Consider the following 21,303-nt stretch of genomic DNA (forward strand, 5'->3'; position numbering starts at 1 on the left):
ATCTTGGCTGTGAATCTGGTTGAGAAATATAGTTTTTATTTTATTTTATTGTATTTTATTTATTTTATTTTTTAAATGACTTTTTAATGTTTGTTTTTGAGAGAGAGAGAAAGAGAGAAAAAGGCAGAGGATTCAAAGAAGGCTCCACTCTGACAGCAGACAGCCCAATGTGGGGCTCAGACTCACAAACCGTAAGATCATGACCTGAACTAACTGAGCCACCCAGGTGCCCCAGGAAATATATCCTTAAAAAAATCCCTTATTGGCAAGGCAGTTACACTAATGGGATTACCAAAATGTGAAGGTGTTCAAAGCTTTTAATAGAAGACACAAAACATAGAATTCTCTACATATAAATCATTTGCAATGAACTCAGATATTAATGCAAAAACATGTCACCTCCTTACCCCAGGGAAGATGTGATCGGATTACTTCCCTAGAATTTAAATGTGGTTCAATCCCTCTCTAAGTGTCCTACAGTGGGATAGGAGAGATGGGGAGCAAGTTTTCAGTGTTTGTACTTTGAATCAAACCTCACCAGCAGAGAATATGGAATTCATACAGGATGCTGTTATAATGTAACTATGAAAACAAAATAATGACATCCCTGATATATTGGCATCCAGATATTAGTGAATATAGACTCTTTAATTGAGGTCAAACTCTGGTGACACCGATATGAGAAGAAAGTGAATGATCTGAGAAACTAGAGTAAAATTTATGAGAATATCTTGAAGCATATGGTAGCCCTGATCTGACATGAATACTTTAGTCCCAGGCAGATGAGGGCTTGTGAGGGTTGTGTGACAAGCTGCCACAGAACATTTGATTTGTGCTGCTTTTCTTTTCTTTTTTCATTATATTTAGTAGAATATTTGATACACACAGCTGTGATGAAGAATGGGAAAGATCTTTATGACCTGATACGGAGGTCATGTGACTTGTCATTTCTAGGATACAGTGTCAAATGAAATGACCAAAATAATGTCTATAGTATGCAAGCAAAGAGGAAAATAAGGGGGGAAGGAACCATATAGCTTCACATTTGTGCAAAATTAAACATAGGAAACAAACCACCAAATAATGAGATTAGTTACTTACAGGCAGTGAGTGCATGAAAATTAAAGAAAGATTGAGGAATTGTTGAAGATTACTTTAAAACAAGAGACATGGCATTGGAATACAACTTGTGATCCTGGATTGGTCCTGGACCACATACTTTCTTTTCTTAAAGGACATTATTGCCATAATTGGCAAAAAAAGGAATAAGTTTGATAGATTAGACATCCATATCATATTAATATTCATTTCCAAATTTGAAAATTACATTTTTTTAGAAAATACATACTGAAGTAGCTAGAGGTAAAAGAGCATTATGTCTAGAACTTACTCTCAAAATTCAGAAATAAAAATATATGTGTATACATATAATATACATATATCACATATGTATTATATACATATGAATATATACACATATAATTATATCTATATACACATATAATTTAATATATGTAAATATCTATTTATCTTATATTTACATAGATTTATATATGCAAATATATTTTTTGTATACCTATACTATATACCTTTATATGTACCTATAAAAGCACTGTTAAATATTATTAATATTACAGCAGAAATGAACTTTACTAATTACCTATAATAGGCAAACTTAAAATTATGTTTGCAAGTTGAAAATATGGATGATACTATAGAAAAAATTAAAACCTCTGTTAGGAGATAAGGATTACATTTTGATTAAATGGAAGGACATATCATGCTCATAAATTGAATGACATAACATAGCAATGACATTAGTATTGTCCTAAATATATGTATTCTACTGCTAAATACTGTCCTAAATATATGTATTCTTACCTGCTTTTTTTATTAAATTTTTAAATTTAAGTTTATTTATGTTGAGACAGAGAGAGAGAGAGAGAGAGAGAGAGAGAGAGAGAGAAAGTAAGTATGAGTGGGGGAGAGGCAGAGAGAGGGAGAGGGAGAGAATTCCAAGCAGGCAAAGTCAAGAGTTGGATGCTAAACCTACTGAGCTGCTCATGCCCCAAAATTTAGCTGCACTTTAAATGAGCTTACAGTGAAACCTACATAAAGGTGCATGATTTTCTAAGTGAACTGTGAATAGAATAACAAAACGGGTGAACATATCAACTAGATATTAAACCATATGTCAAGTGAGAGCACCAAAAATAATAAGGTAATGATAAAAGACGAATAGATGGAACTGAGTAGAAAACTCAAGTCATGTATGTATATGCATACAAATGTCTTCTGAGATACATATATGTAAGAGTGTACATATGAGATATACATATACAATGTACATATAAACATATATACACACACATATATACATATTTACACACACACACACACACACACACACGTACTTATGTGATGACCAAGCAGAACAGTAAAGAAAGGACAGATTGATTTGTAGTTGCTTCTGAGACTAGTGGTACTAAGAGGAGAAGAATAAATTTGGGTCCCTACCTTTCAAATATACAAAGGTGGTCTGCCGAAACCATTTTCGGCACATTTTAACCACAAAATGTGGTTAAAACCATTTTCGGCACATTTTAACCACAAAAATGTGAAAAATATGATCATAATAGAAGAAAATGTTGAGGAATATCTGTGTGGTTTATGGTTGAGGAAGAATTTCTTATAATCATATCTTTTTTAAATGAATAAAAAGACAAACGTTTAATAAGTTCCTGAACACAAATTTTTATCCAGTCAAGGAAACTAGAGACAAGAGTAATGCATGAGAAATTCAAAAGAAATATTTGTAATCTATTAATTAAAGTTATATTAATATCTAATCACTTTTGCCAAATAGAACTTTCTATGATAATGAAAATGGTTTATACCTACCTGTCTTGTCCCATTTGGTAGCCACTATTTACATATATCTATTAAACACCTGAAGGAGACTAATATGAGTTAGTCTCCAATTTTATTTTAATTTATTTATTTTAATTCATTCAACTTAGAATTTAAACAGACATATAAGGGGTGCCTGGGTGGCTCAGTTGGTTACGTGTCTGATTCTTGATTTTAGCTTAGGTCATGATCTCGTGGTTTGTGAGATCAGCCCCTAGTTGGGCTCTACACTGTGCTGACAGTGGAGCCTGCTTGGAAGGAACTCGCTCCCTCTGCCGCTCCCCGACTTGCACTTTCTCTCTGTCTCAAAATGAATATAAAAACTTAAAAATAAACAGATATATATGTTACCAGCTACTGTATTGAACAGTGCAGAAGTACAGCATGCAAATCAACAAGAAAAGCTCAAAAACTTAAGTCGGCCAGAATCTTAAAAGAATAGCCATAGGAAAACTTGAATAGCTAATAGGTATGAGAGGGGTACAAAATTCACTGATAACCAAAAAAAAAAAAAAAAAAAAAGCAAAAAGAAGGCAAATTAGAGCAACAAGATATTCTTTTACATTTAAACAAAAATTTAGAAAGGCTAATTACAGTAAATTTTTTAGTGGGGACATGAGCAATGGGAATTCTTGCTGTGTAGCTGGAATTAGAGTCACCCTGGAAAGCAGTTTGTAATATTTAGTGAAATTATGTGGGTAAATGCTTTATTATCCAGTTTTGCTTCTTTTGGGTGTTTATCTCAGAGAAATGCTTACTCCTACATAGGGCTGTTGGACAAATATTAATCATGAAATCATTTATGGTAATAGGAAATCATAAGCAGTTTAGCTGTCCATCATTTGATGAGTAGGTAGTAACGAGAGTTTACTAGTGAATAATAACAATGCTTTGAATAACAATGCTTTGATGAACTCTCTTTGTATTAAAACAATATGAATTGTATTCAGAGGAAAAGAAAATAGAACGGTATTTTTGTAAATTAATGCACATAGATTTATAAAATAAGGAAATTGTCATATTTAAAGGGGAATAAATATATTTAGAATGAGATCATTTCAGTGAAGAATTAATTTAGGAAGAAAAGATAAAAATAAATAGACTCTTATGTACAATAAACTGCGGCATTGTTTTTATCTCGATGCTACATAAAGGATACTATAGAAAAGGGAAAAACGACTGATAAATGACATCTAAATCTTTTCCTCTCTGCATGATATAAAGAAGCAATTAATTAATTAAGTCCTGTTATGAAGAAGAGTGTCTCTCAAATTTTGGCTACAATTTCCCTTAAAAATTACAAGGAAGAATGAGCTTATGTATTTGACAAGGTAAGTCAGTGACACCTGAAATCTAATTAGTCACTCAGTCAAGCAGTGTTTATTAAGTAACTACCGTATGGCAGACATGTGCTAGGGATGTTCCAGTGAGTACGGTAGACATGGTCCTTGACTTCATGATTCCTTTATGTTCTATTGGGAAATATAGATAGATGTAAGCATTTGATTAAATAATTTACAGTATGACAGACATAAAAAACAGCAATCTAGGCTGCTTTGGAGTCCTGCAACAGAGTTCTGCTCACGTTTGCAGGATTAGGGAAGGCTTCTCTCAGATGAAGTCAGAGCTCTCCCTGAAAATGAGTAGGTGTGAGTTTAGAGAAGATGGTGGTAGGTGAAAGAGCTTATAGTCCTTTTAAAACTGAGCTATCGTTAATGTATTTTAAACCTTTTCAGAAAATAGAAAGAGAAAGTTACACAATGAACAATTCTAAAACAAACCAAAACAGAAACAACTGGTAAAATAATTCTGATAAGATGAAAAGCAAAATAAAATCCATATTATTACAAACTGGAGCTTCAAGTACAAATTCAAGGACATGTTGACAATATTAAGTCAATCCACTAGTGTAACAGATTAAATGAAGAAAGATACAATTATCTCAAAATGTGCATAAATTTTTCATAAATTCAACAATCATTTATGATTTTAAAAGATTGGAAATTAATAAAAGAGACATATCTTAATTTTAAAAAATATAGTCCATGATATTTTGTGAACAAACGCTGTAAATTCAGGGTTAAAAAAATGCCTTCCCTTCAGCATTGTACTGATTGTTTTAGCCAAATTAAATCCAACCTACTAAAATATCACTAAATATATTATAAAATAAAATATAACAAAATGAAAAGATATGCTACACTGATGAACTAGAATAATAAAAATTACAAAGTTGTTAATTTTTTCTAAGTCTATAAATTCTGATTTCAATTGCTATTCTAAATTGTTTCTCTAGAATTTGGTAAGTTATCCTAAAATCATCTGAATGAGTTGATTGACAAGAACAGGGATATATTTAAAGTAGAGCATTTTGAGGGTGCAGATTCCCTATGACAAATAGCAACTATGTTTAAGATTGTGTAGTGTTTTCCTTGAGAAATAAAATGTCCATTAGAAGGGGTGACAGAGGCCAGGAATGGATGCCTGGATACTCGGCATATGGCAAGGGTAACAATCAGTAGGGAGAAACTATTTAGTAGCTGGTATTTGGATGATAATTTATATTCATATAAAAATAAAGTAGATTCCTATCAGATACCAATATAAAATTTAACTTCCAGTTGGATTAAATAATTAAATGTGATGAGAAAAGTTTAAAATTATAAAAAAGAAAAGAATATTTTGGGCTATCAAATGTAAAGATGTATTACATAAAAGACAAAATCATAAACCTAAAGGAAAAGATAATTAAATGTAACAATTTTAAATTTTATAAATTTATAAACATCACAAAGTGTTAATATAATCTGTAGGAGTGAAGATGCTTTCCTTTCATGTAATTTGTGTGTGTGTGTGTGTGTGTGTGTGTGTGTATATATACACACAGTATATACATATATATTCGCTATATATATATGTAGTGAAAAGGCAACCCATAGAATGGAAGAAAATATTTATAAATTATATACAATGTAACATTGTGTATCAACTATATTCAAATAAAAAATTAAAATAAAAAAGTTAATATCCACAATATATAAAGAACTTCTATAATTTAACAACAACAACAACAAACAAACAGTTTAATGGGCAAAGGATTTGAATACATATTTATCCAAGGAAAATACACAAATAGCCAACAAGTATATGAAAAAATGCTCAACATCACTAATTATTAGAAGTACAAATCAAAACCACGCTGAGGTATTACTTCACACCTCTTAGGGTGGTCACTATCAAAATAAAAAGAAGAAGACACCAGAAAATAACAAGTGCTGGCAAGGATGTGGAGATGTGGAAAAATTGGAACCTTCTGCACTTAGTAAGAAGGTAAATGGTGCAGCCACTCTAGAAAACTATGGGAAGTTTCTCAAAAAATTAAAAGTAGAAATACCATATTATACAACAATCTGGCTTCTGGGTATATATCTAAAAGAATTGAAAACAGGATCTTGAAGACATATTTGCACACCTGTGTTCATTGCAGCATTATTCCCAATAACTTAGAGGAGGAAAAAACTTAAATATCCATCAGTGGAGGAATGGATAGAGAAAATGTGGCATATATACATAATGGCCTAGAATTCAGCTTTACAAAAGAAAAAAAAATCCTTACATGCTACAATATGGTTAACATTCGAAGATGTTATGGTAAGTGAAATAAGCCAAGCACAAAATGACAAATACTGCATGATCCACTTACATAAATCTCTAGTAGTCAAACTCTTGGACACAGATGGTTGGAATGGTGTTTGCCAGGAGCTAGCAAGATGTGGAAAGGGGAGTTTTCGGTAAATGAGGATAGAGTTTTACTTTTGCAAGATGAAAAAGTTCTAGAAATCTGTTGCACAAAAAGGTACACATAGTAACAATACTTTACACTTAAAAATATATAAAATGTAAAAAAAAATTTAAATGTTGTATGATTTTTGTCACAATAAAAAAGAACCAGAGAAGCACATATTTAAACAGATAAATCATCAAAACATTAAACTGAGTAAAAAAATACATTTTAGAATAATAACATTTATATAAATTCCATTTATATCAAGTTAAAAACACACAAAATGTTTTTATGCACAATGTATGAAATATGAGGGAAATGATTTTAAGAACATACAAAGGAATGATACTTGTGGGTTGATGATAATGATGACCTTTGCTACAATAAAAGAACTGGGTGTAGATGGTTGCTTGGGGTCTTGATTATCTCTAATAAAATATTTTGGTAGTGAAAGAGAATCTAAAATGTGGCAAAATGTTAGAAATTTGATAAAACTACATGCTATATCAATGTCTACCCTTAATTCTATGATTGAAATAATTCATAAGAAATAAATACAAATATACCCAAAGAACCCAATGAACTTTAGGGACCTGGTTCCCTTAGGTTTTGAAAATAAAATTTTAGTCTAAAATATGGCATGCATACATGGCTCAAAATACTATTTTTAAAACACTCTTTAATCTATAATTAGTATATTGCACATATTGCTTAAGAGGCAATGAAGAAAGAATTGGGTAAAAGCCTCTAAAAATGTTCCTGGGTGTTCAGAAGAGAGCAGAGCATTTGGATTTGATATCAAAGAGGCTATACAATGTCATTTTATTCTAATATCCATGAACCATAGATGAAACATTATAATTTAGTACACTTTATACAACTTGGAGAGCTTGCATACTTCCTGTTTTGTTGTAGTGTTATTTCCTGGAACATAAGGGGGCTTCTTCATTTTCCTTTGTCCATGGGGATTAACACAATATTAATGCTCTTACTGGATTCTTGAGAGATACATGAGAACAAATATGTGTATAAGCATAAATGAAAGAATAAGGTAAAATGAGCTGTGTGTAACATATATATCAGGTGGAATTTCTATTTTTTAAGAAAGAAATATGTGTTTCTTGTAAGTAGATGACAGATCTATCTTCATAGAAACTAGCCTGTTTGCCTTGTTAACAAAAGTAATAATTCTTACACATATTAGGATCCACAAAAATCTGAGCTTATGTGTTTGTGCGTGCGTGTGTGTGTGTGTGTGTGTGTGTGTGTGTGTGTGTTTAAGAGTTTAGAAGAGTTGGGGGGTGCCTGGGTGGCTCAGTCGGTTGAGCCTCTGACTTTGGCTCAGGTCATGATCTCGCAGTTTGTGAGTTTGAGCCCCATGTTGGGCTCTGTGCTGACAGCTCAGAGCCTGGAGCCTGCTTAGGATTCTGTGTCTCACTCTCTCTACTCCTTCCCCTCTCATGCTCTGTCTCTCTCTGTCTCTCAAAGATGAATAAATGTTAAAGAGTTTAGAAGAGTTAGGATGAGCATGAGGTGTTGTATGGAAACCAATTTGACAATAAATTTCATGTTTAAAAAAAACAGGGTTAAAAAAAAGACTTTAGAAGAGTTCATACAATCTTATGCACATTTAGTCAACTAGAGAATTTAGCTGAAAGAGCCCTAATTCTGAATTAAAAATAGATAAATACATTCCTATTTAATTCCTCTTTATTTAATGAAATTTAGTCTTGGACATTTCTAGGTTTCCGACTATACTTGGTGAGCCAGTTTTTTTCTTTTTAATTCTTTATTACATTGAAAAATGATTAACCCTACCTGGATTGAATTTTAATTAAAACAATTATTCTTCCAAAAAATAAAACATGTTATAGAAATGTTATAATGGAACATTTGATATTTTTAATATACATTATGTATATTTTTTAAATCTACAAACAAAATGAATTAATATCAACTTATTCTGAGATGTACTGTACATGAGTTTTGCATTGAAAAGCTTTATCATCATGATTGTTGCCTAGAAGATCTGTCTGGATCTGACATGTTGGGTCCTCAGCCTACTCATGGCTGCTTTCATCTCCTTATTTCTCAGAGTGTAAATAATGGGGTTCAGTAAAGGTGTAATAATTGAATAAAACACAGAAAGAAATTTATCCACTGAAAAGCTGCTGACAGGCCAAGCATAAATGAAGATACATGGCCCAAAGAACAGAGTGACCACAGTAATGTGAGCGGACAGTGTGGACAGAGCCTTGGAGAGTCCACCAGAAGATCGACGTCGGACAGTTACCAGAATGACAGTGTAGGAAATGAGCAAGAGTATGAAGCAGATGAAAGACAACAGTCCACTGTCAGCAGTTACCAGCAACTCCAGAACATAGGTCTCAGTGCAGGCAAGTTTTAGAACTAGGGGAAGGTCACAAAAAATATCGTCCACTATATTGGGACCACAGAAGGGCAAGTTGATAGTAAAAATCATCTGGCTCATCGTATGCACAAAACCGACAACCCAGGACAGCAGCACAGAGCTGGTGAGGACTCGACGGTTCATGACGGATGTGTAGTGAAGAGGTTTGCATATTGCAATGTACCGATCAACAGCCATGACTATGAGAAGAGTCATCTCACTGCCCCCTAAAAAGTGGAGGAAGAACATCTGAGCCATACAACCCCACAAGGAAATAGTTTTGTTCTCCTTGAGAAAATCTGTGACCATCTTAGGGGTTGTGATTGTAGAAATACACATATCCAGAAAGGAGAGATTTCCAAGGAGGAAGTACATTGGTGTGGAGTACAGATGTGAGTCAAAGGTTACGGTGACCACGATGAGAAAGTTTCCTGCCACAATAGCTGCATAGGCCAACAAAAATATGAAAAAAAAGAAAATTTCAAGTTCCCAAATGTTGGTGAGTCCTAACAAAACAAACTCTGATATCATTGAGCTATTCATTGTATCCATCTAGTCTATATAGGGGTTTTCAGAAAGTCATTAAAATGTAGAAAATCTGAAAAAAGTGATGATTTAAACTTTGATAGTTTTGAAGATATGAACATATAGAAAGTAGCATTTGATTCCTATAGAAAGAGAAAAGATGAACATTTCTGAAAAAATACATTCAATTTATTGATTTAAGCAACATTCACATTACCAAATCTATTTTCAGCCAGAAAAGCACCAAAGATAAGAAATTTATTGTAAAATTTTGTAAACAGTGTTTGCAGGTATAGAATGCATCTCCGCGTTGATATGTTGTTTCTATCATGAGTTTATGAATTTATGAACCATGAGTTCAATGTGTCAATGAGTAAAAGAGCCAAACAACCATTAGTCAAATGATTTAATTCAAGTGGGTACTAATACAGTCGTGTAACTTTGTGGTGATGGTGCTTAGTATTTGATCTTTTGCTTCTTTCCCCTTCCCTAATATAAAATATTCAGATATGTGCATGTGAGTTGATATATTTTTTTCAGCGACTTGCTTTAGGGTAATTTATTATATCAGTTATACTATATCATCACCCCTCCCTTTTATCTTAAAGAGGTATAGCAATGATTTCACTTATTCCTGAAGCTATAATCTGGTTATGGATTATCATATGTTCTTATTGCCCCCCCTAAATTATAATAAAACAAGCTTCCTAGGAAGTTTCCAGGCAAGGACATAAATGTTTCTCAGTTTCCAGGTTTCTCTCTTTCTCCCTTCCTCCTTCCCTCCCTCCCTCCATTCTTTCCTTCCTTACTCCCTACCTTCCTTTTTTCTTCCTTCCTTCCTTCCTTCCTTCCTTCCTTCCTTCCTTCCTTCCTTCCTTCCATCTTCATTTCATCCTTCCCCTCCTCCTCCTCCCATCAATGTTGTCCTCCTCTTCCTCCTTCTTCTGAATAGCGTTGTGCATTCAGAACAAAACTTGTGTCCTCCACTGCTGAGCCTTTTCGCCTATTTTCCTGAATGTATTATTGCTGGGTTCTTGGCTGGAGTTTTTTTTTCCTTGTCCCTTTATATTGTGTATATAGATGGTCTGTGAACAACGAACAAACCCTTTACAAGTAGTGTTTATGTTTCCTTGGCTCCTAAATGCTTATCATTATTGTACCCAGTGCTTTCCTCTGACACTGTTTTGCACTTGTGTGCAGACTGACTCAACTCTTATCTTGGCTCCCACATCCTTGACACTTGTACCCTGTATATGTATCCAGATTGGTCTGACACTGTTGGCTTACTTTTATCTACTTTTAATTTTGATTTAGATCTTTTGGTCCTAGCATGTTTTTCTTTCTTCTTAAAAAAAAAGCTATTAGTGATATACACCAAACACATAGGCGAAGGCTCATACATATACAAACAAAAAGCACGATACTTACAGCACATTCTAGTCCTGGAGCACCAAAACACAGCATGCAAAACCTACTCTGAATTTCTTTTTTTTCTTTTTTCTTTTGCTTAGTAGTTCAGGAAATATTCAGAAATTTTGGTTTAGCCTAACTATCAGAATTAAAAAAAGAAACTGAATCAAGAATAAAGATTTAAATTCTGCCCCTGGCCTCAACATTTACTAGAGATGTATACTCTTAACTTTTGAACGTTGATTTATTTTTCCATAAAATGAAATAATACCTACTCTACTACCTCATAGATTGTTATGAGACCCCAGGGTAACATATTTGGAATATATTTGTATATTTTATTAAACAACCATAGATCCTACATAGGTACAATCACATAATTCTATCTGTAGCATTATCTCATTTTCTGATGATTTTAAGGATGCTTAAACCAGTAGGAACCACAGAAGATTCTTACCATGTAAGACTTGGTAAAGAAGACAGCGTCAAAGTATTTTTCTCTATAAATATAAATGATGTAATTACCTTAGTTGTCTTCATTATAAAGATTTAACACCATCATTGTTATTCCATTTCATGCAGTACTTGAGTCTGCGTACTAGTTATGTATAGCTTCAAATTATGCATTTCTCAGTCTTATGGTACTAACAGGAGAAAATCTTGAGAATTATAAAAGCGATTTTGTAATATTTAATATGTAAAATTGGAAAATTAAAAGAAAAAATGGATATTTATTAATTTAGTTTTTTAAACTATTTTCAAGCCTCTTCATTAAATATATCCATCATATAGATGGATTCCATTCTGTTACGATAGATGAAATCATTCATTATGACAATTTATACACATGACCAAAGATAAAATATCTTTAAAATCTATATTTTTCTGCTCAGACACAGACAAAAATAAGATAGAGTATGAAAAAGAAAATAATTCTTCCTAACATAAGTCACAGTTAAACCTTAAGTGGAAAGTTTAAACTTTTGCATGGTCTGTATTATACAGACATGATGAGCTGAACAGGAATGAAAAATAATTGGATAAAAGTGGATAGGGCCTGGTTTGGTTTCTCTGTAGCAGGAATTTGTCTGAGAATGGGATGCTTGACCTGTGACTGGAGAGCCTGGCTCTTTCTGTGCCTTTTTTGTGACTAAAGTATGGAAACGTACTGCACTCTTTTCCACTGAGGGCACTTGTCTGGGGAAGAAAAGCTGTGGGATGCCCAATACTGAGTCTCTGTATTCAGTAACAAAGTCTTTTCCATACATTTCCACAAATGCACTTAAACAATATATGTGGAAATGTGTAACTGGCAGTTCTTTTAATAAGAATAAAGGCTGTGCACTTTTTAGTGATCTTGAGGGTTTTTTTAAATGAATAATCTTATGAGAGAATTAGGCCATGCCTACATTATCTAACCCAAGGGGAATATTCACTTTTATAGGCAAAATTCAAATTCTGCCAAAATAGCCATTATAAATATTTTCCTGATTAAAAAATAAACTTTTACAATTAATAGAAAAAGACTTAACATTATAAATACACAAAGGACTTTATTCTCATATATTGGTCAAGTTTGAAATATTAAAGTAACTTTTAAATGTAGTTAGGGGGCACTGGGTGGCTCAGTTAGGTTAAGTGAGAGACTCTTAATTTGAGCTCAGGTCATGATCTCATGGTTCTTGAGTTCGAGCCCTGGTGTTGGGGGTCTGTGCTGATAGCACAGATTCTGCTTTGGATTCTCTCTCTTTCTGTCCTTCTCTCTGCCCTTCCCCTGCTTATACACACACTCATTCTCTCTCTCTCTCTCTCTCTCTCTCTCTCTCTCTCTCAATACACACACACACACACACACACACACGTTGGAAGAAGACCAGTGGATTTAGAAAAATAGAAGATAGTCCTTGGCTTGCACAATTACCAAAAACAAATATATTACCAGTACAATTAGATAATTATATTGAATAGAAAGTTATATTACTTCAGTGAAGAAAATACTTGTAGACTTGAGGGAGAAGATTTTTTTAAAAAATACTGATTGATATTAATCATTGCTCTCACCTAATGTTCCCTAAGTGTTTTCTGTGTTGAAATACATACTGAATGTATGAAGGTAAAAACATATGTGAGTAAATTAATATGAAAAAAATAAGTCAATGTTTCCCATTTTATTATTTGAAGTGTTGATAGATTACATTTTAGACTTATCACAAATGCTAAACTTAGCCAAGTAAGAATCCGATTTTTCCATTATTTTACAACACTCTAAATTCTTTTAGTTTTTTTATCCCAAACATATTAAACTAACCCAAGTTTGTATTGCAAAAAATAAACTCGCACTGTAAAACTGACCCCTAAAATCAGGAATGTGAGTGCTATTTATCAGTCAGACTAGCTGTTCCTCTTACTGAAATTAGATACATTTGTGCAGTTGCTAGTTGACCCAAATTATCTTTTACTGTTGCCCTCATTATCAGATAATATGGTTATCATTCAGTTCTAAGTTTCTGTAAAATTCAGTTCTGAGTTTTTCTTTTATTAAAGTGTGCAACTGCAGTTTGGTGTTAGCACTGCTATCTAAACCTACCAGTTCTAGCTGAGGAGTGGTCTCTTTAAAGACGTGCAGACACAGTGAGATCCTGAATATATATCTTTTTTACACCATGAATATATATGACCATCATTTGCAGTTTTTTTAAAAAAAGGACAAGAATCATATACATAAGGTATAGGCTTGTGATCAACTCCCAAAGGGAATTATTAAAATAAATATGCTAGGGTTCCCTAGAGTTCAGAGCAAGGACCTCTTCTCTCATTATTTATTTATTTATTTATTTATTTATTTATTTATTTTTTATATATATGAAATTTATTGACAAATTGGTTTCCATACAACACCCAGTGCTCATCCCAAAAGGTGCTTTCCTCAATACCCATCACCCACCCTCCCCTCCCTCCCACCCCCCATCAACCCTCAGTTTGTTCTCAGTTTTTAACAGTCTCTTATGCTTTGGCTCTCTCCCACTCTAACCTCTTTTTTTTTTTTTCCTTCCCCTCCCCCATGGGTTCCTGTTAAGTTTCTCAGGATCCACATAAGAGTGAAACCATATGGTATCTGTCTTTCTCTGTATGGCTTATTTCACTTAGCATAACACTCTCCAGTTCCATCCACGTTGCTACAAAAGGCCATATTTCATTTTTTCTCATTGCCACGTAGTATTCCATTGTGTATATAAACCACAATTTCTTTATCCATTCATCAGTTGATGGACATTTAGGCTCTTTCCATAATTTGGCTATTGTTGAGAGTGCTGCTATGAACATTGGGGTACAAGTGCCCCTATGCATCAGTACTCCTGTATCCCTTGGATAAATTCCTAGCAGTGCTATTGCTGGGTCATAGGGAATTCAGCAAAGTTGCAGGATACAAAATCAATGTACAGAAATCAGTTGCATTCTTATACACTAACAACGAAGCAACAGAAAGACAAATAAAGAAACTGATCCCATTCACAATTGCACCAAGTAGCATAAAATACCTAGGAATAAATCTAACCAAAGATGTAAAGGATCTGTATGCTGAAAACTATATAAAACTTATGAAGGTAATTGAAGAAGATTTAAAGAAATGGAAAGACATTCCCTGCTCATGGATTGGAAAAATAAATATTGTCAAAATGTCAATACTACCCAAAGCTATCTACACATTCAACGCAATCCCAATCAAAATTGCACCAGCATTCTTCTCGAAACTAGAACAAGCAATCCTAAAATTCATATGGAACCACAAAAGGCCCCGAATAGCCAAAGGAATTTTGAAGAAGAAGACCAAAGCAGGAGGCATCACAATCCCAGACTTCAGCCTCTACTACAAAGCTGTCATCATCAAGACAGCATGGTATTGGCACAAAAACAGACACACAGACCAATGGAATAGAATAGAAACCCCAGAACTAGACCCACAAACGTATGGCCAACTCATCTTTGACAAAGCAGGAAAGAACATCCAATGGAAAAAAGACAGCCTCTTTAACAAATGGTGCTGGGAGAACTGGACAGCAACATGCAGAAGGTTGAAACTAGATCACTTTCTTACACCATTCACAAAAATAAACTCAAAATGGATAAAGGACCTAAATGTGAGACAGGAAACCATCAGAACCTTAGAGGAGAAAGCAGGAAAAGACCTCTCTGACCTCAGCCGTAGCAATCTCTTACTCGACACATCCCCAAAGGCAAGGGAATTAAAAGCAAAAGTGAATTACTGGGACCTTATGAAGATAAAAAGCTTCTGCACAGCAAAGGAAACAACCAACAAAACTAAAAGGCAACCAACGCAATGGGAAAAGATATTTGCAAATGACATATCGGACAAAGGGCTAGTATCTAAAATCTATAAAGAGCTCACCAAACTCCACACCTGAAAAACAAATAACCCAGTGAAGAAATGGGCAGAAAACATGAATAGACACTTCTCTAAAGAAGACATCCAGATGGCCAACAGGCACATGAAAAGATGTTCAACGTCGCTCCTTATCAGGGAAATACAAATCAAAACCACACTCAGGTATCACCTCACGCCAGTCAGAGTGGCCAAAATGAACAAATCTTCTCTCATTATTTAAGTGGATTGTGTGTTCATGAAGTATATCAGCCATGTGAACTTTCTCTAGTAAGTGCTTCATACTAACTCAGGTGTTTTGGTTGGGGCAGGACGAGCACATTGATAGAAAATTGATCTATTATAGATTATAGTCTTGAGGAAATAATAATTCTATTAATTTGATTTCCTCAATCTGAATATTTGTGATTAATTTGGTAATTGTATTTATTCAAGTAAAGTTAAAATATTACCCACACTGAACAAAGCATATAAGGAAATTCACAAGTATAGGCCAATTCTTAGCAGAGAAAAATCTCCTTTTAACATGTAAAGGGAGAGAGAGAAAAAGAGAGCAGAAAGAGCTTGAATGAGCAAGCTGGGGAGGCTTTCACCATGGTAATCGATAAAGGAATAATGGTAATCAATAAATGGTTAGTGGAGTTTTGCAATCAACCATTCTAAAGATAGAGAATTTTGCTAGCTCTTTATAATTATATAGAACTTCATGGTAACTCAAAAGTATTAAAAAAGATCTGTAGCAACACCTTTACAAAACAATGTAATTAAGCAAATAAAATTCTTAAAGCTATCAGTGTAACAATATGATTGCAGATGAGTTCATATGGTACAGAAATTTTTCTGAATACTCTTAAATATAACTCTTCCATGCTTGTCCAATTAAAAGCCTCTTGAAAAGATTACAAGAAAGCGAGGGTAACAAATATATGATATATGTGGTGCCACATTAATTTCCAAAGGCCACAACAGACATTGTTAACAAATTTTTCACACTTTTTGATTGAAACCAATAATTTGTTTTTTAATTTAGTTCCTTATACAGCCACAGCGATTAGAATTGCCATGAAAAATAAACCTTTTAAGAATATTTATGGTGAGTAAGTGTGTGTCACAGTTCAGTGTGGCATTTGAGATGCTTCAAGAAGAAGACTCTTGGGGCGCCTGGGTGGCGCAGTCGGTTAAGCGTCCGACTTCAGCCAGGTCACGATCTCGCGGTCCGTGAGTTCGAGCCCCGTGTCGGGCTCTGGGCTGATGGCTCAGAGCCTGGAGCCTGTTTCTGATTCTGTGTCTCCCTCTCTCTCTGCCCCTCGCCCATTCATGCTCTGTCTCTCTCTGTCCCAAAAATAAACGTTGAAAAAAAAATTAAAAAAAAAAGAAGACTCTTAAATATAGAAATCAAAAGATAATATTAGAACAGTATTATGTGCTCTGACCTAATTGTCCAAACCAGTTGGTAAGGATGGCATACATAGAATTTTTCAGAATAAATCTGAACTGTTAGAAGCACACAATCTGGAGCCAAACTAAAGTAGGACAAATATATTTTTAAAAGGATGAAGAAGGGGATAAACAGGGAAAATATCTAAGTTTGATATGCAAAGTACATTGTAAAGCTTTTGCACTGCAAAGAAAACCATCAACAGTACAGAAAGTTATCGTACTGGCTGGGGGAAGGTGTTTGCAAGTAATATATCCAATAAGGGGTTAATACCCAAAATATGTAAAGAATTCATACAACTGAACACACAAAAAGGAAAAAATCTGACAAAAATGGGCAGAGGACCTGAACAGACATTTTCCAAAGAAGCCATATAGATGGTCAACAGGCTCATGCAAAAGTGCCCAACATGACTAATCATCAGGGAAATGCAAATCAAAACCACAATGACATAATACCTTAAACTTGTCAGAATGGCTAGAATCAAAAAGACAAGACATAACGATTGTTGGTGAGGATGTGGAGAAAAAGGAACCTTGTGCACCTACCTCTGTTGGTGGGATGTAATGTACAGGCACTGTGGAAAACATTATGGAGATTTCTCTAAAAATTAAAAATAGAATTACTATGTTATCTAGTAATTCCACTGTTGGATATTTAACCAAAGAAAATGAAAACGCTAATTTGAAACAATTTATGCACCCCCTACATTTATTGTAGCATTATTTATAATATCCAAGATATGGAAGCAACCAAAGTGTCCGTTACTAGATGAATGGATAAGGAAGATATTATACATGTGCATGCACACACACACACACACACACACACACACACACAGAGAGAGAGAGAGAGAGAGGAATATTACTCAGACATAAAAAAGAATGGAGTCTTGCCATTTGCAACAACATAATGATCTACAGGGTGTTAAGTGAAATAAGTCCGACAGAGAAAGACAAATACTGTATGATTTCATTCATGTGGAATCTAAAACACAAAATAAATGAGTTAAAAAAAACAACAAAAACCAGAATTCGACATATAAATACAGTGAACAAACTAATGCTTGCCAGAGGTGAGGCAGGTAGGGGGATGGTGATGGTAAGTGGGAGATATAGGTTGCCTGTTATGGAAAGAACAAGTCACAGGAATAAAAGCCACAGTATAAGAAATACAGTCAATGAAATTATAATACTGTTTTATGGTGACAGATGGAGCTACACTTGTGTTGAGCATAGCATAATGTAAAAGTTTGTCAAAACCCAATGTTGTACACCTTAAAGTAATGTAATATGTGTGTCAACTATACTCAAAGAAAAATTTTCAAACAAAAATATTTTTATTTTATTTTATCAAAAACTCAAATAAAAATATTATTTTTCTAAACTGAGACATTTAGGGGCACTTGGGTGGCTCAGTCGGTTAAACATCTGACTTTGGCTCGCGTCATGATCTCATGGTTTGTGGGTTCGAGCCCCATGTCGGGCTCTGTGCTGACAGCTCCGAGCCTGGAGCCTGCTTCAGATTCTGTCTCCCCCTCTCTCTGCCCCTCCCCCCATTGTGCTCTGTCTCTCTCTCTCAAAAATAAATAAATATTTAAAACAATTTTTAAACTGAGACATTTAAAAATGTTTAAAAAGACTTCAAAAAAGATGTCCCCAAGATGTTCAAATACTTTTAGGTTTTCTATTTGCCTTTGGAAGTCTTTACAGTTTCCACATACTCATTGTTTGTGTTTATTTAAGAAATTCAGGTTTACTATCTGAAACAGCCCAAAAACTATTCCCTCTGCTTTCACTTTTGATGCATTATATTCTCTACTTATGAGGACTGAGGTATATACCAAACTGTAATAAATATGGCATCCCCTCCTTCCCTTTCTCAAAACACTTCGATGGCTTTACATTGGCAATAAAAAGGAACCCATTAGGCCTGAAAACTCTGGTCTCTTCCCTTCTATAATATCTCAGCACAGGGGTGCCTGGGTGGCTCCATGGCTTAAGCATCCAACTTCAGCTTATGATCTCATAGCTCGTGAGTTCGAGGCCTCTGTCAGGCTCTTTGCTGACAGCTCAGAGCCTGGAGCCTGCTTCAGATTTTGTGTCTCCATCTCTCTCTGTTCCTTCCCCCCTCACACACACTCTCTCTTTCTCTCTCAAAAATAAATAAACATTAAAAATTTTTTAAAAAAATCTCGGCATAGATCTTTTCCCTTTCATTCATCCGTCTCCTTCACAAGGTTTACTTTTAATACTTACAAACTCTTTCTCACTTCACAATGTCTATGTACACTGGCCTTTTCCTGGAATATTCTTTTCCTTGCACAAATGTCTAATTCTAGGGCTTTCTTAATGTGTTGGTATAAACATCTCTCCTTAAAGTGATCTTCTGAGACAACCACTCCTAACATAGATCTCTCACTTTGGTATTCTCTCCAGAGCAGGGACCAGGTCTGTGTCTATAACCACAACCATATATCTGTATTGCTTTGGACAGTGCTTGGTACCTAGTAAATATTTTTTTATTGTTTCATAAATGACTGAATTCAGTTGAAAAATCATTGTGTACATGTTTTCTGGTACAGCAAGCTGCACTAAGCAGTTCATGGTTTTAATCTGTAATATTTGTGTTGATATTGATTCTTAGAAAACTATTTGAGTACACAAAGGTATGTTGGAAACATTTATTTTTAGGCATATTTTTTTTACATTCTACTAAAGATGATTAACATATTGAGGCTATATAGTGAGAAAGTACTCTTATCCCCATTCAAATCACAATGCCTCTGTGAAGACTCCGTATGGTTAACAAATATTGATGGATGTTTTCACACCTATGAAGTTACTTAATATAACTTTAGAAATAAAAATTGATAATAAACACCATATAGTGTGCTCTCTTACTAAATTTACCCATTTTTACATACTGGGCCATTAAAACTATACAATTTTTGTAAGAAGACATGTGATTGGATATTTTAAACAGTCATCAGGGTCGTTTCCCTGACTTCTAAGGAAAGAAAGTACAAGGAAGTAATGAATGCACACTAATTTATGTATTAAATTACTGCTATGAACACTTTCCATTAGATTTTTAATAAAACTGACCTTAATATTCCACGAATCTTGAGGGAGGAAATTGAAAGTCTTTAAATTTTTAATTTTGATTGTTCTGATAAATATTAAATTTGATATTTAATATCAAAACCCCAATAGCAGAGAACACAAAACAGTCAGCTGTTATAAACGTTCTTTAGGAAGTGAGCCAAGAGCCAATATGCTGGCTGCTGAGTCTCTTAATGGCTGCTTTCATTTCTTGATTCCTCAGAGTATAAATAATTGGATTAAGGAGAGGGGTGATTATAGAGTAAAACACAGAAAGAAACTTATCTACAGAGTAACTCTTGAACGGGAAAACATAGATGAAGATAGCAGGACCAAAGAAGAGAGTGACCACAGTGATGTGAGCAGACAGTGTGGACACTGCCTTAGAGGATGCACTGGAGGAGTGCTGCCAGATGGTGACCAGCATGACAATGTAGGATATGAGCAGGAGAATGAAGCAGATCAGGGACAGGAGTCCACTATTTGCAATCACCAAGAGCTCTAGGATATAGGTCTCAGTGCAGGCAAGCTTGATGACCAGGGGAAGGTCACAGAAAATGCTATCCACAACATTGGGACCACAGAAGGGTAAACCTACCGTGAAAACCATCTGGCTTGTGGTATGTATGGACCCAATTGCCCATGAGAGCAGCAGAAACCCGATGAGCACCCTGCGATTCATGATGGTCTGATACTGCAAGGGCTTGCATATGGCAACATACCTGTCTATGGCCATAGCTATCAGAAGAGACATCTCTCCACCCCCAAAGAAGTGCATAAAAAACATCTGAGCCATGCAGCCCCACAAGGAGATGGTCTTGCGTTTTCTAAGGAGGTCTGCAATCATTTTGGGAGTTGCAGCAGAAGAAAGACATAAATCAAAAAATGACAAATTTGCCAGAAAGAAATACATGGGGGAGTGAAGATGCGTATCAACTATCACAGAGATCACAATGAGGAGGTTTCCTACTATGATGGCTACATAGACAAGGAAGAAGACTGCAAAAAAGAATATTTGAATTTCTCGAGAAGTGGAAAGTCCCAGCAAGATGAACTCAGACACACTTGATCTGTTGTTGGGGACATCCATTCATCCTTTCGTATGAGTTTATCAGAGGTTGCCTAGAAGAGGGAAAAACACACAGAATGTCATAGGGACTGACAAGTCCATAAACTTGATCTTTACTCACATACTGTCTCTTATCCAGGCAAACAACCCTGTTGCTACTATGACTACTTCTTTCATATTTTACAGGAGATATTTCACTGGACCACATAGTATAGAAACTGCAGGGAATGGAGACAACTAAATAAAATGGG

At 34.6% G+C, this 21,303-nt stretch overlaps 2 protein-coding genes across 2 annotated transcripts; both read right to left on the reverse strand.

The window, feature by feature from the left end:
• Window positions 1-8,714: 8,714 nt before the first annotated feature.
• LOC124508137 (olfactory receptor 4L1-like) lies at window positions 8,715-9,656 on the reverse strand. Its single transcript, XM_047074553.1, has one exon. It carries the CDS (start codon window positions 9,654-9,656, stop codon window positions 8,715-8,717), a length of 942 nt encoding a protein of 313 aa, XP_046930509.1.
• Window positions 9,657-20,131: 10,475 nt separating this feature from the next.
• Window positions 20,132-21,073, reverse strand: LOC124508138 (olfactory receptor 4K13-like). Its single transcript, XM_047074554.1, has one exon. The coding sequence runs from the start codon at window positions 21,071-21,073 to the stop codon at window positions 20,132-20,134; it is 942 nt and encodes a 313-aa protein (XP_046930510.1).
• Window positions 21,074-21,303: the final 230 nt, after the last annotated feature.

This window comes from Lynx rufus, unplaced genomic scaffold, assembly GCF_022079265.1.
Source record: "Lynx rufus isolate CCGP_SWC_20201006 ecotype Redwood Valley unplaced genomic scaffold, mLynRuf1.p SCAF_13, whole genome shotgun sequence".
Classification (NCBI taxonomy): domain Eukaryota; kingdom Metazoa; phylum Chordata; class Mammalia; order Carnivora; family Felidae; genus Lynx; species Lynx rufus.